General features: G+C 39.3%; 1 protein-coding gene across 1 annotated transcript in view; it reads left to right on the forward strand.

Moving 5' to 3' along the window:
- LOC117043652 overlaps positions 1 to 15,413 on the forward strand; it is a 66,672-nt gene extending 51,259 nt beyond the window's left edge. Inside the window, exons 37-49 of the mRNA XM_033143573.1 lie at positions 2,859 to 2,979; positions 3,730 to 3,839; positions 5,198 to 5,347; positions 5,485 to 5,538; positions 5,675 to 5,842; positions 6,359 to 6,511; positions 8,006 to 8,140; positions 9,291 to 9,443; positions 10,656 to 10,865; positions 11,292 to 11,412; positions 14,022 to 14,084; positions 14,862 to 14,995; positions 15,290 to 15,413. Of these exons, the coding sequence (XP_032999464.1) occupies positions 2,859 to 2,979; positions 3,730 to 3,839; positions 5,198 to 5,347; positions 5,485 to 5,538; positions 5,675 to 5,842; positions 6,359 to 6,511; positions 8,006 to 8,140; positions 9,291 to 9,443; positions 10,656 to 10,865; positions 11,292 to 11,412; positions 14,022 to 14,084; positions 14,862 to 14,995; positions 15,290 to 15,400 (1,683 nt within the window). The 3' untranslated portion in view covers positions 15,401 to 15,413. The remainder of the gene's footprint in view (positions 1 to 2,858; positions 2,980 to 3,729; positions 3,840 to 5,197; positions 5,348 to 5,484; positions 5,539 to 5,674; positions 5,843 to 6,358; positions 6,512 to 8,005; positions 8,141 to 9,290; positions 9,444 to 10,655; positions 10,866 to 11,291; positions 11,413 to 14,021; positions 14,085 to 14,861; positions 14,996 to 15,289) is intronic.
- Positions 15,414 to 15,574: the final 161 nt, after the last annotated feature.

The raw sequence follows: 15,574 nt of genomic DNA on the forward strand, positions 1-15,574 counted from the left end.
TTCGCCCTGCCGGACTTAAGACTTTATTTTGAAGCAGCGGCCTTTTGTTGGTTAAAAGACTGGTTTAAATTAGAGAACGTAGATGTGTTGGACTTGGAGGGACACGATAATATGTTTGGTTGGCATGCATACCTTTGGTATGACAAAGTTAAAATTCACAGAACTTTTAAGAGTCATATAATCAGGAAATCTTTGTATCAGGTTTGGATTAGGTATAAAGACTTACTGGAGAGAAAGACACCTAGATGGATATCGCCAGTGGAGGCTAAGGCCTACAAGAGACCAAATATGTCTGCTAGATGGTTGCGATATATGGACATATTGCAACAAGAAGGGGACTCATTTAAGCTGAAAAGTTATGATCAAGTCAAAAGCCAAGTCCCTGACTGGTTGCAATATCATCAAGTACACGAAACTTTTAAACTAGATAAAAAAGTTGGTTTTCAGGTGGAAAAATCAAAACTGGAAACAGAACTGATTGAATCGAACTCAAAAAACCTTTCCAAGATGTACAATCTGTTGCTAGAGTGGCATACTAAAGATGAGTTGGTTAAATCAACAATGATAGATTGGGCAAAAGATGTTGGTCATAATATTATGATGGATGACTGGGAGAGATTGTGGAGGAAAGATATTAATTTCACAGCTTGTAATAGTTTAAGAGAAAATGTAATGAAAATGATATATAGATGGTATCTGACACCAGTTAAGTTAGCTAGAATGAATTCTAAAATGTCGGACGTGTGTTGGAAATGTAAATCGTCAAAAGGTACTTTTTATCATATGTGGTGGTCGTGTTCAGGGGTAAAGGCCTTCTGGGACAAGATTTATAATGAGCTTAAGAAGGTAATGAAAATTACCTTTTGCAAGAAACCAGAGGCTTTTCTCTTGAGCATGACCAATGAGGAGATACCCAGTCAGGATAGAGTGTTTTTTATGTATGCCACAACAGCTGCTAGAATTTTATTGGCAAGAACCTGGAAGGGCGAAGAGATTCCGACTATTGAAGAATGGCAGATGAAATTGATGGAGTACATGGAGCTTGCAGACCTCACCGCCAGAGTCCGAGACCAGAGGGAGGAGAAGGTGTCACAAGATTGGAAGAAATTCAAAGACTATTTAGTTAATCATGTTAAAATGAATGTCTGAATGTTTGTGCAGAAATATATAAAAGAATCGGCTTTTGAAGTTTAAGTAGAGTTATAAATGTTAAAGAAGATAATATTTGATTGGATAGACCTATCTGTATAAGAAGATGATAAGATGTAGAATATAAGTTAAGGAATATTTTTGTCTAGATAATTTTAAGAAATATTAGAATGTTGAGTTTAAGTCAATGATAAAAGAAATGAAGCTACCTTAAAAGTATATAGGTTTTTGAAGACAGAGGAGGGACCAGGGGAAGTCCCCCTAAGAAGTTAAAACAAGTTTAAAAACAGAGATAAGGATTTAGTAAGGTTTGTATAAGTTTGTTTTGTTATATGGTTTTTTGTATTTTTTTTTGTTATTGTTTGTTTATTATGTTTTTATGGTGTTTATATATGTAGGTTTAATGTTGTTTTGTTTGTTCTATGGAAAAATAATAAAATCTTATTAAAAAAAAAAAGATAGTACAAATGCTGTGACTTGTATGTCCATATTTTACTTGTTGCAAACAAATCCTTAACGTGACTATGCTCCCTACATAATGGCTAACTAAGTCTCCACCACCCTCCACACACACACACCCGCCCTGATCTTACACACACAGGTAGCCTGAATAGTGTCTGCAGGCATAAGAAGCTACCTTAATAGTTTTCTGCAAGCAGAAGTTTTGTATCTGGCTCTGAAGCTGTTTGGAAAGTTTGCAGAGGCATATACGGTAGTGGCTTGTGCTCCTGGCAAATGGTTCAGATAACCTTAGACAATATGGCCCACCAAACCAAATGCCGCTCAGCAGGTATTTGTTGGAAACATGTTTATACCAAATAAAACTATTGCTCCAGCCATTGTTTACACAGTATTGTTTGCACAGCCTGGCAGTGACTCTGCCTCTGAGCTGAAATGTTTGGTGACTTGCTTGGGGCTTGATAACTGTCCTGTTTTTCCTGTCCCCACCAAGCAGCAAAAAACCAGGAAGTTTATAAAATCCTTAATACATTCATCAGGTCAAAAGGCCTGAGTTAGCCTTGTTGACAGGTCAGTCCTCAGCTCACAGTACCTCTGGCATTGCTCCTGATGCTCTCTGAAAATAACTATCAAAATATTGTTTGTATAAAAATGTACTTTTGCTAGGTTTATGATTTTTTTTAAAGCTGTCAGGCTGTCACTTGATTAAAGAAATCTTAGGCAATTAATTAAATCCACATAAATAAGTCATTGTTTTGAAGAAAAAGCATACTGTTTTAATATAGTGCATGCAAATGTTGTACCACTGTAGATGTGTGCTTTCCTATTACTTAATAAAAATATAAAAAAATCCTTCCAGTAGCACCTGAGAGACCAAATAAATTTGTTCTTCGTATGAGCTTTTGGGTAGCGCAGAGAGACTGCCTCTTCCAAAACAGACCTGCAGTTTCCTAAGTACTATCATTTTGAAAACAATACAATTTAAAATGTGTGTTGTCTATTTAATTTAGATCCCATTTAGTCTATTTTAAAATATATTAAAGTGATTGATCTAACCTATTGATCAATTAAAGGTTGTAGGCCTTTAAAATGACTAAAGCTGCTGCTGCGTCTTTTAGAGTTTGGCCTTTAGACTTCCTAAAATGACAAAGTAAAGTGACCATGTACTTTCTGAAGAAACATGGCTTCTGAATGGCTAAATGAAGATATAGTTAAAAGCAAGCTAGTTTTTTTCTGCTTTTTTATCCTAGCTGCAAAAACTCTTGGAAAGTCTAGAAATCCATATGATTCGTGATGTACAAAAGAAAGTTAACAAAGAAATAACGCTGGTTATATCTGAAAAAACAAGAGAAGAGAGAAACCTATCTACAGGTAACAACTGAACCCATCTTGCCATCTAGCTTCTACTCTGAGTTCTGTTTTGACAGAAAGGGGGGGGGGTGAGAAACAACACCCAGTAGTTGTTTGTGTACATACCACAGTCACTATGTTAGCACCACCCTGAATTTCTCCATATATCATCTGTCTTTGGTGGTTAGCCATGACCCACATAAGACTTTCTTCAAAGCGCTGCAACTGAGGAGTCATGGAGAAAGTTACCACACTAAAACACACTAAAGCTGGTCACTTGGAGATGCTTTCTTCAAACAGCAAGTGTAAAGAGGCCTCTGCATATATTCAGCAGCCCACATTTGTGTTGTGTTAAGCCAGAGGTAACCAACACTGTATCCTGTGGGATACATGCTGTGTACAATTGTGGTACATCACTCTTGCTGCACCTGCAGGTTTTATTTTACCTTACAGAACAGTGGGACTTGTGCTCCGTCAAAGAGCATGACGTACGTCTATAATAATGATAATGATTATGATAACATCATCAGTAACATTCAGGTACCCTTTGTCTGCCTGCAATTATGACCTCCTGTGCTCCTGCATATTTGGGTTTTTATATTTTAAAAAATAGCAGAGTAGGACTTGCACGCCATCAAAAAGGCTGTCACATCGCAAGATACCCAGTGTTAGTCATACTCATACTCAAGGTAGACTGAGGCTTCCATGTTTTATTACTCTGAAGAAAAAGACCCCCCCCCCACACACACACACACAAACTTGTTCTTTCAGAGCTCTGGAAACATCATGGCATGCAAGAAATCTTCTCTGTCACAAGGCCAGAAATTGTTGAATCATTTGTACAGAAGCTAATGGAAAATCACCAAGAAACTGATGCAGAGGTACATAAATTGTTTTTCTTTCCCAGTGATTGAAATTTCGTGGGGCAAAATAACTGCATAACTTAGGTTTTTCTTGCTGAAATATGTGTAGTGCTACAGGCATTTTCTGCTAGAGATAAGTACTGCCAGTCATATCTAAGTCATACTGAGAGGAGACCCATTGAAATCAGTGGACTTAAGTTAGTTGTCACTATGATTTTGTCAGATACCATCCAATGAGTCTGTTTAAGCATGTTCTTCAATTTTCATATTCCAAATTATTTTGCTGGATCCAGGGCACACGCTGTCCTGGAAATGCTGCTTTTACAACCTGCATGGGCACAAGCTGTGGTTATCCCATGGTTAGGATATTGCTGTGGCGATCGCACAGGGTCCCCGGACGTTTCACCGTCTATTGATCCCTGTACCACCACTCTATCTCTTGCTGCCACCAACCAGGCCCTACCTGGTACAATACTGAGTCCAGTCAGGGTTAAATTGAAACATAAAACTTCTGTTTATTTATTATAGGTTAACAAGCGTGTAGTTTCATAAACGTTCTCAGTTAATCACAATCATGAGGTGCCTATCCAGACCTGTAACTTCCTCTCCCTGCTCTCACTTCCTAAACCACCTTTCTGCTTTACTTATTCCTTGCTCCTAACTGTTCCTGACTCAGCTTATTCTGCTACACTAACTCGTCCTGTCTATCAACTCTTTCCCAACTCACTCCCACTCCAACCAATGAACTCAAACTCCCAACTGACAACTGAACTCTCAACTCCCTCTCAACTCCCTAAACTCGTGACTCCTTCGCTCCTCCCAGAGCTGCTTTTTATAGTCCCTCTGACTCCACCCCCTCTGGGTTCTGATTGGGTAACCTGTTTAACTATTTCATCTCCTGCACTTTTATATGTTACCGTCACAATTGCATATTTTTAAATTTAAATATTTCACCATCTAGCCTAAGAATATACATTTTAGAGCTGGGTCCTGCCTGGCAGAAGTTATTAAAACTGGTTACTGAATCAAATAAATTATCCATCTAGCCTAGGAGTAGCCAAAATGGCGTCCTCCAGTTGCTGTTCGAATGCAGTTCTCATCAGGCCCTGTCAGCATGGCCACTAGCCAATGGTTAGGCATGATGGGAGTTGTGGTCCCGCAACATCTGGGGCCATTGCATTGGCTACCCCTGATCTAGTTGATCCTGTTTGATGGAAGGTACTAAGGATCATTTTGGAGGTTTGGACTATCCCATGCATCATACCAGAAATCTTCAAGCAGAAATTCTGGTGACAGGAACTTGGATGTATGTGCTCTGGCACAAGTGAACAATTGAGGAAGTACTGGAATTTTCATTTTTTTGTTTCCTTCCTCAGATAACCTTTCCAAAAGACCACTTACAAAAATGCTTCACTGCTCTGGGTTGTGATGTCTTGGCCAGAGAACGCAGCAACTTTGAGAGCTACTCCATGTTTTATGAAAATATACTCCATCAGCAACATCAGCTCCTCTATCAAAAAGAACAAGTATTCTCATACTGTTGATTGTGGCGGAAGAGGGGTTATATGCTGCATTGATTGCTTGGCCAAACAAGAAAAAAAAAAGTTGATGGAGACTTTTGATGGAGAAACCAAATTAAAAATGCTTCTTCATTCTCTTTCAGGAAATGCATGTTGTAGAAGACAATCGAGGAAATGCTGAGCTGGGTCTTAGTCAGGTTAGTGGCAGTAGTTTTATTGTTTTTATTCAGGTAACCTCAGGAATATCTCTTAGGGCCTGGCATCTTAACCCCCTCTGTTACTCATTTTTGAGAAAACGAGTTATAGCATAGCATTTTTCTCACCTTTTGCTAGGTAGCAGAGCTGAGTCATGAGATGATTATGGAAATGATGGCTCTGAGAGCTAGAATTGCTGAACTCCAAGGTGAAGCCCATGGCCTCAGAGATAAGATCAGAAAAGAAGTGCAAGAAGATTATGAAGCATTGGTGCAAAACATATTTATGATCTGTCTGCAACTAAAAGTAGGTACAAAAGTAAGACTTAATTGGAAACAGCACATGACTGGGATTATATTGGAGATTACAAAGGCCATTTCCTTTGGATTCCTGTCCATAGATTTATATTCTAAGAAAGTTGTGTTTGTTATTATAGTGGCATGGTTTCTTGTTTTGGTTTGTAAGTCTACAAAGCAAGGACTTCAGGCTATAGCCAGCCTCCTCTGCAACATCTGCCTGCTGGTTGTGTGAATGTGGCACCTAGAAGCAGCAGCCTCATGACCTTTTCAGTATTTCTTTAGTGCAGGTTTCTTTTGTGGAGTGACCTGTTAGTTATTGCAACATATCTGGATATTTTTTTTGTTGAATGGAGCATTTCCATTGCAGAAGAATCATCTTATTTCAGAAATAAATCATTTTGTTGCTGGAAAAATAAATTATAATTATATATTTTAAGGAAATCATAACGAATTGCTTGCCTTCCTTTAAATTCATGTACATTAAATTGCATATGCAGTTTATGGCTTCTGGTTGTGGTTGCAGGGAAGGGTGGATGAGTATCGTCTAACCATGAGCCAACGCATGTTTGAGATCATCAGTGAGGTGAGAAGAGAAGGAGTGGACAAAATGATTGACTTGAAGAAAAAGTACGGCTCCACAAAAGATAACAAGACACTCAAAGAACATTTGGCTCAGGTAAATTGATGTGTGAGAAATGTGGTTTTAAAGAATGTTTTCTAGAAAAGGAGTTCATAGGCCCAGTTAAAATGCCCAGTGCCAAAAGAACTTGAAAGAGCATGTTCTTGTTGTTGTGGAGACCCTTCTCCCCTAGGAATCATTTGGGGCACAAAGGCCCCAGGGTCAGGCCCTCGTCAGGTGATCTTTCTGAGCTGAGACAAGGGCTGGCATCTGCAAGGAACAGAGTGAACACAGTAGATGTATCTCATGGGTGGAATGTTGTTCACCTACAGATATGCCCTACAGGCAAGCTGCCTGCTTTAATTGAACTGGTGGTCTTTTTTCCCCTTTCCATGAGCCTTTAAACATAGGGCTCATTATAAAAGATGGCTTTAACTGATTTTCTTTTGTCACGGTTTATTTATTTATTAAATTTGTAACCTGCCCTTCCTCCCAGGGGAACTGAGGGTAGTTAGCTGCTGTAGTGTAGCAGCTAAAGGAATGAGCTATCGGACAGGAAGTCCCTGGTTTGCATCTCGCCTCTGTCATGAACTCTAGGCCAGCTACTCTCTCTCTCTCTCTCTCTCTCTCACTCACTCACTCACTCACCTTCACTTCCTCTCCACCTGCAGTACAGGGAACAGTAACACTGACTCATTTAACATTTGCATACTGAGTTCAAGTGTTCATAGCACTTGACATGTATTATATGCCTATTATCCTTATAGCAAATCTGTTAAGTATTACTATAATGTTTATTATAATTAGCCTCACTCGGCAAATCCAAAGTTGGGTGGAATGTAATTAAGCAGAGAAATAAATATGATTTTGCTTAAAACCAACAAAATAAAAGTTGTTTCTTTCCTAGAAAGTTCTGAAGCTGAAATGCACCTGTGCTTAAAGTGAGCATTCTTATGTTTTTGAAGTGTTCTGTGTTAGATGATTTTAAAATTAAATGTAATCCCATTCCAGTGAGGGTAGGTTGTAAATTTACATGTTGGTTCTTGCTCATCAAATCATTCATATGGACTCTTAGAGTTTTGCTTGTATGAGAACATACAGAGTAGCCAAGATGCTAACTGTTCAGATTATTGACTTTATAAAAAAGCAGATGTTCTGGAAGATAAATATAGTACAAATGGAGGAGAAAGCTCATATATCAGATTTAACCCAGAACTGGAGAAATAAAACCCATTATAAATACTTTGTGTGCGTCATAATGGGCACAGCTGTAATGCAAAAATAAAAATTTCAAAGCTTAGCTCTATGTGATAATAAGCCAAAGCCACTGGTTTGCATAACAGTCACAGAGTGAATACTTTGATTTCAGATTTGGGTGTGTTATCGTGGATGTGCACTTTAGTGACTTGAGTTTCTGCTGAGTATTGACTTTTCTTTTTTCACAAGTACAGACTCTGATGCTTATTCTTAAAAGTGCATAGTCAAGCAGCTGCTGGAGAGATGGTGAGTTTGTCAGAATCTTACCTTGACTAGAATTATCTGCCTTCTTAGCAGGGGCACCTGCAAGCATTACAGGATGAAAACAACCAGTTGGGAGTTCTGCTATGCAAACTGAAGGCTATGAGCTGCTGGAAAGAAACAGTGCAAAAAGCACACTCATCTGCCACATTGAGAGAAATGGAGAAGGTGAGAGCCCCCCCCCCCCCAAAAAAAGTCTGTTGGAATAAAGTCATTCTACATAATTGAAATAAAGAGAATAATTTGTTCTCAATGAAAAGGGCCATTGGCTTCAGCCACGTATACTTGTTTAGCCTCAGTAATGCCAGTGAGTGACAGCATGAAGAGTGAGATGCATCCTTTTCCTTAGAACAGTCTATTTAATTCTTAACCAATTAAAAAACTGAACTGCATATTAGAGCCAATTCAAGCAGACACTAACCAGTGAGCCGTCAGGACTGCATGCACACCTTACAATACTGTGTATGATATCTAGGGAAGATGAACCTGCCAATTTTTGTTTCTCTCCATTTCTTCCCCCACCCCCCGCCCACAATCTTTTAAGTTTAGTTCTCCACATTTCAGATCAGTTTGCAACTTTCTTGTTTGGTTGGAGAATTCAGAGAAATGCAAATTTGAAACAATGGCTGTGTTTGGGTTCCACATATGTTTGTCAGTTATGTATGGAGGTATGATGAACGTGTGAACAAGAACTCAGAAAGTCCACCTGCTTTTCTCTTCCAGTTTAACTGTAACAGAATAGTTACTAGATTAAAAGCTCTGGCTTTCATTCTTCTCCTTTGATGCATGATGTGCTCACATGATTGTTTCACTTCACAGATCCTGATTTATCACACCACTGCAAAAGTTTCCAAAAATAACCATGCCATCTGGTGTTGAGCCTGATTGTAGCCACATAATGCAAAATCAGAAGCTTGACAAGTGCTGTAGTTGTAAGATGCCACTTCAATGCATGTCTGTGAAATACCTCTTGCCACCTACAAATGACTGTATGCACCAACCCTTCCCCACAAAGAATGTAGTGGAGATTACTTAAGCTAACCTGGCACTGTACTGTATATGGTTATTTTACAATACCTATCAGAAAGATTGCTACTGCTCAAACAAATGCTATTGTATTGCAAAAACATCATGTAATTAAAAGAAGTAGGGTTTCTTTTTCTACATGTCAAAGGGCACAAGCTCAAATACTTAAATATTTTGCATAACACTTCTTCCTAAGTAACCCAATGTAGGGTTTTTGTTTGTTTGTTTTGGGGGAAGGATTTTGTGGCTTGATTCTCTGCTTCACATCCTACTGAACCCTTTGCATTCACAGGAGGCCATTCAAAACAAAAAAGAGTATCTGAAATCCAAGCTGATGGCAGAACAAGAAGCAATTTTATTTCAGCAGCAGCTGCGGGCTGCAAGGAAAGCTTTGGCAGAGTCTCAGACTGAGAATAAAAGGCTGAAGCAACAGCTAGACAAACAGGTATGTAACCAAACTCTTTCTGTACAGCAAATCAAATTATTTTCTCTCACTCATATTGACTTCAGTGCTGAAGCTATGAGAGGGGCAATGAAAGATACTCTTGGGGTGTAATGTTCTGCACCCCCTCCATGGAAGACTTTAGGTGTATATAGGTGTAAAATAAACCATATATCTCAAAATGGTACTGCCTTCACTGTGTCTGACCCCCAATGGAAACATGAGCCTGGATGAGTGCCTGGAACCCCTGGAATCTTGCTACTGCTTGGCAGAGAATGGGGGTGGCACTGAACCTTAGTAATATTACTTATGCAGGTGGTGAAATGTGCACTATGTGATGTATCTGCCCACACCACAATTTAAGATTCCAGAGATGGATGTAATATAGAAATTAAAACCCTATAAGTGAATAGCAGTGGCTTAGAGAGGATGTGCATATCAGCTCCTTGTAGCTCCTTGTGGAGTTAGGGAACCATCTTACATACTGACAATCAGAATACTTGCCAAATGTGTTGTTTCTTGAATCATTTCTGTTGCCAGCAAATACAGAATGAATATATTACATTTTGCCTCTTCTCGGCAAAACTGTTCAAGATCATTATTCAATTGAAAATGAAAATACAAGGATCTGAAATGTGAAGATGCAAAAATGTCTCCGCATACTTCCACCCCTCAATACAGTTAACACAAGTTTTATAGTAATTAATATCTAACAGTGAAGGAGAGAGGGTTTTTTGGTGGCGAAACCCTCAGTTTGACCCCTCCAAAAGAAATCAGATTGGTGCAAGTGTTAATGTATCTGTATCTGCCCAGGCATTTAAATTTTGTTGTATTGGCTTAGCTTATTACAACATCCAAACTACTCAATAGTGAATCTTCCAAAGCAATTTACAACACAGATTGAATAATGTCATCGTAACACACATAGTACCGTAGTTCTTATTCTGCAGAATTTCTGGTTTAATCTTTCCTATGTTGGACACTGTTTTAAACCAGAAATTCTGCAGAATAAGAACAACTTCACTGCCAATAAATATTATTTGAAATAAAATGGTCTTCATCTGCCTTCTAAATGCCAAGAATGATAGCTAAGTAAGTCATACTTGAAATAGACCTACTGAAATCAATGGGTCTACTCTGAGTATGATAGCATTGTTTATCACCCACGTTCTCTCCTCCTGTGTTTTACAAATCTCATTGGTATTTTATGCAAAGGGACACTTGCTACAGGAAGTAGAACACAGAATGAACCAAGAAGTTTACAGAAAGCAGCAACTAGATCTAATTAAGACAGCAAACTTGGAAAAAATGCTGGAAAGCCTTGGAGAGAGAGAACTGAGACTACAGTGTCTGACAGAAGAAACTGAAAGATCATCCAAGATAAGGCAGCTTCAGGGGGAAAAGGTTAAAAAAGAAATCCAACAGGTAAGTTTATAAATACATACTTTCAGTAGCTCATGTGTCAGTGGTTATATGTTCCAAGATGGGGGCTTAATATTGCAAACAGGTCGTTGACAGTGGGGAATTTTTATACTTATTCACACCAAACCATCCTGCCCCCATCCCAAAAGGATGGGGGTAAATTCAGACAGGCAACTAGACACCAATGATGTTGTGCAGACTGGGTGAAAAACCTGTATGCATGATCAGTGCTCATCCCACAATTAATACCCAAAGTTTCATAAATATTGTTTAACCAAGCAGCATCTGATATAATCATGCAGGTTCATTCAAAGTTTGCAACTTCCAATTCCTTCCTTCTCTTATGTATTTCATTTTCAGAAATGGACAACAAAGATATATAGATTTGGAACTGTAATGTTCACTTAGAAAAATTTAGTATCTTTTTAGGTAAGAAGTCAGCTGACCCAGGAACGCAGTTTAAAACTGGATGCTTTCCAGAGGATAAAAGAGCTGCAGCATCAGCTGTATGACTCAGAAGTTGCAACATCCAAGAGAAATTCCTCTGCAGGTATGAATGAATGTAGGTTGAATGATAGCTGGTTGCAAGAATGTTGGTGTTCAATGTTTATTTCATGCTCTGCTATATTTTGAAAATGTGTTATACTTTACTTTGGTTGTTAAACAGTTAACAGTAAATGTGCTGGTTTATAGGTTATTAAATGTGAACCACAGATGCAGACCTTGGACTTAGTTAGGTCACCATGCCCTCTCTCATATACCAGGAATAGATCAGTACAGACAGAGACTTCCGAGTACAGACTCAGTTACCATCCCAGGCTGTGGCGGGGGAAGCGGGTGCCGACACTAAGCGGTTGCTAGATTTGCATGAGAAGAAATACATGCACCCAGCGTGGCCTTGTAACTCCTATAAAGCCTCTTCTGGGGGGCAGGAAAAGCCTGGGAAGTGCAGTGGGAGTTGGAAACAGCCAAAACTCAGGCTAAGGCAGCTTGCGCAGAAAAAGGTTTCTCAGGGTGCGTGCACACCTGGGTGATCCATGAAGCTCTGTAAAGCCCAGTATTGTCTACTCTGTCTTACAGCAGCTCTCCACAATCTTAGGCAGAGGGTCCTTCACATTACCTGGCTTCTTTTAAAGGAAGACCCAACTGGGGATCTTCTGCATACAGAGCTCATGCCCCCTCCCCTCAGTAAGTTAGGGAGTGCACTTTCACTTGCGCAAGTCTGGATGCAACCCAATGAGGGCAGAGGTCCTAGATCCCGCCTCACACTTCAGCTAACAGCCGCTTTGAGCTAGGAGTTTCTCATTACGCTAAGCTGCTTAGTGTTAGTGTCAAGCCTGTATGGGAAGCAGCAGTACCAAATTCTTTGGCAGGTTTGTAGCAATGAAGCAGCTACTTGTTGTCCTGTCAGTATATTATTGCAAGATTGCAATAAATGTGGATGGTGGTATAAGCACGTAAAGATGGGATGAATTCATTTCTCAGCCAGTTTGACTGTTCACTTAACCACCCCAGCTGTCATATTACATTGTGTTTGATAACTGAGCCAAAGCTCCAAGTAGATCCAATTTGTTAATCTATTTAAGAGATGCTAAACTGAATTTGAAAGCTGATCAGATTACCACTCCCCACCTCTAAACCTTAAGCAATAGTATTAAATGAATACTTTTTGAACAGGCGCGCAACTGACTGAGACAAAGTATTTTGCTAATGTGATACAATAGTAGTGACTGACCATTGTTTCATGTGAACATCTTGTTGCATTGTAAAGAGTAGCAGTTTAAGGTGCTATCTTTCCAAAGAAATGTCCGTTTTACTATATCAATCTAGGAAGCAGTATTTACATTACAGTATTGTATATTGCACAGTATTGATTTCTGGAACAAATGTATGCCTACAACTCTCAGCATTGTCATCTTAATTTGCAAAGATTGTAGAAATGAACCAAAATTATTTTCCTACTAGTGAACCCTCTATTGTACAGTTAGTTCACTCACACTAGTTAATGTTCAAATCACTTTTGCCTGACATAGACAATTCAGTTCTCAGCACACTCGGCAGCTGAAGTGGATGCAAAAAATTCATCTTAATCTACTCTTACCTTTCAAAATAGTCCAATTAAAGGTAACACCTGTAATCTCCTAACATTTTAGTGCAAGGGTATGCAAGGGATACACAGCAGAAGTCTTGGCAATTTATACAGCACTGGATTGAATCAGTGCTGGGATCACAAACATATCTTGCTATCTGTACAGCCCAATACATTTACCAGAAGATAAGTTTATTGTGACTCAGAAAGCAAAGACATTTGGCCATGTTTTCTACCTTTAATTGTTTCAAAGTTGTCTAATGTTACTACTGTATATAATAAAATTGCAAGAGTGTTGCCACTGTTTCATTGGTTGCTTTCCAAAGTTCTAAAGGCAGGGGCACAGTGAGGTTGCTCTGAGAAAACAGTGTGATGGGAAAAGGACAGGTTAATATGACAGTTAAAGTCATCTGGTGATGGGTGGGAGGGGCAGGTGGAACTGGCTAGGTGTAAAGGGATCATTTAAAGGAATGAGAGTGGATATGAGAGAGGCATGTGTGCTTTTGATTCTTGCCTACTGATTTTTGAGAACTATTACCATCAATGTGTGTGACAGAGAATGTGGTCTGATCCCCAAATGATGCTTTGGCATGACTGTATTGGCTTGGAAGTGTGTGTGGGGTGTGTGTGGCCTCAGTCGTGGGCCACCATGGGCATAGAAAAGGCAGGAAAACTGGTTGTATTGCCTTAGCTTTCACCTCATGATGGTGTTGCTGCTTGTCCTGAGACGCCATACCATATACATAAAAACATAAAGTAGGTAGCCCAAGCCAACTGTTTAATGGAGGGAAGTGCTTCAGGAAACCGCTCTCTGAAGGGTCTCCCCACCCCGTTTAAAAGGTGATGGGGCTTGGAGCAAGCTGTGAGGGGAGAGGCAAGGTATAAAGGGGAGTGGGTTGCCAAGTGGAGCTAGCAAGGGCAGTTTAAATGAACTTGTACATGTTTCATTTTGGGCAAAGGAAAGCAACAGACATTATAAAAATGCTCTAACAAATGTTAACTTTTAAAACTTTGTGCTTTGTATGGATTCTTCTCACAGATTATCTAACTCATGTCCTTGGCTTTCACAGCTGTAAGAAGAAAGTCTGCTAATACTTCACACAGTGCCAGCAGTATAAATCGCTCACTTTCAGGTAAAATCACCAGCTGTTTTATGATGCTTTCTTCTACTTCTTTCTGTAAATTTCATCCAAAGTTCCTAGGGCAGTTCACAACACAATAATGCAAAAATACAAACCATAATACAAACAAAAATACCCCCCCCCCAACATTATTTCTTAGAAAGGCTCACTCTCGACTCACCTTAAGTCCACATTTCCTTAAGCTAGTCCTTTTCAGTGTCAACTTAGACATAAAGTTAACGATGTAAGATGTGTACTTTCTGGTTTCGAAATAGCAGCCAAGAGTCTCTGGGCCCATGCAGGGTGGTGAGGGAGAGTTTGGCACCCCCTTCCACTGTGGAAGTCCTGTGAAATGAATTGTTTCTCAGAAGTATTTGCATTTAAAGGGAGACATCCATTTGGGACTAATGGAAGAAATCCTTGAAATGCAAATAGCAGCTTCAGTCTTTGGGGTGGTGTACACAGTGGCAGAGAGAAAAATTTCAATTTTCCATCACTCTGATGCTGAGGCTCATCAAGCCTGTTGCTAATGTACACTACTACTAGATAAACCGTGATTGTTATCAGACCATTTATTTGGATCGCATTGAAGATCATTCACATTTTAATTGTTAATCATTGACTGTGAGAATATTGTAGAAAAATAGAAATCTCTCCTTTACAAAACAATAGTGCCAACAGCATTACCAAGGAATACAGTGTCAGCAGTGTTTGCACACAAAAGCATGTTCTAGAACAAAGTTCCACAAAGGCAGCACTTAAATGACATTATTTAACATTATGTTCCAGGTTCTGCTTCATGGAGCCAGAATACAGGCATTTCAACATTCATGTTAACCAAGGACTTCAGGCAGCAGCTTTTGGTTGCTGACTCTGTGGGTAGCAGCAATATAAAACCAGAAAAGATTCAGAGGCCCAAAACGGTGAGTAGTGAAGTATTTGAGGAGCAATGTTAGTATGAATCTCTAATGCAAGACAGTGACAATTGGGTTGTAGACATGTTAAGCAAGCTATACTGAGGACTTGCTTTTTCAAATAGTGGTATTAGATTAACTCTTCATTCATGCTTCTCAGGGAATTCCCCCTGTACAATAAAACTTTGGCCCGCAGCAGTTAAGAGAAGCCATCTACCCCCCCCCCCCAAAAAAATGAATGAAATTTTGACTATTTGAGGCAAAACAGATGAGAATTACAACAGTTTTTATTTATATTTAAAGGTACCTTGTGGGTGGAGAAATAGTGTGATAGATGTTCTCTTGCCAGCTCTTACAGAAAACTCTTCTACGTCATCTGTGCAGTTTTGTGGACAGAAGACATCTGAAAAATAAGCTTCTACTGCTTCTTTGATTCCATGCTGGTTTGATTCCATGAATAAAGTGCAAAGCAGTCTTGCTTGAGAACTCTGGTCATGCTCAAAAATGGGATGTTTTAATTTGCTTATAGTTATCCATAACTTTTAATAAGCCACTTTCCCACCAGATTCTTTAGTGCCAAAAATAAGA

Source organism: Lacerta agilis, chromosome 3 (genome assembly GCF_009819535.1).
Source record: "Lacerta agilis isolate rLacAgi1 chromosome 3, rLacAgi1.pri, whole genome shotgun sequence".
Lineage (NCBI taxonomy): Eukaryota > Metazoa > Chordata > Lepidosauria > Squamata > Lacertidae > Lacerta > Lacerta agilis.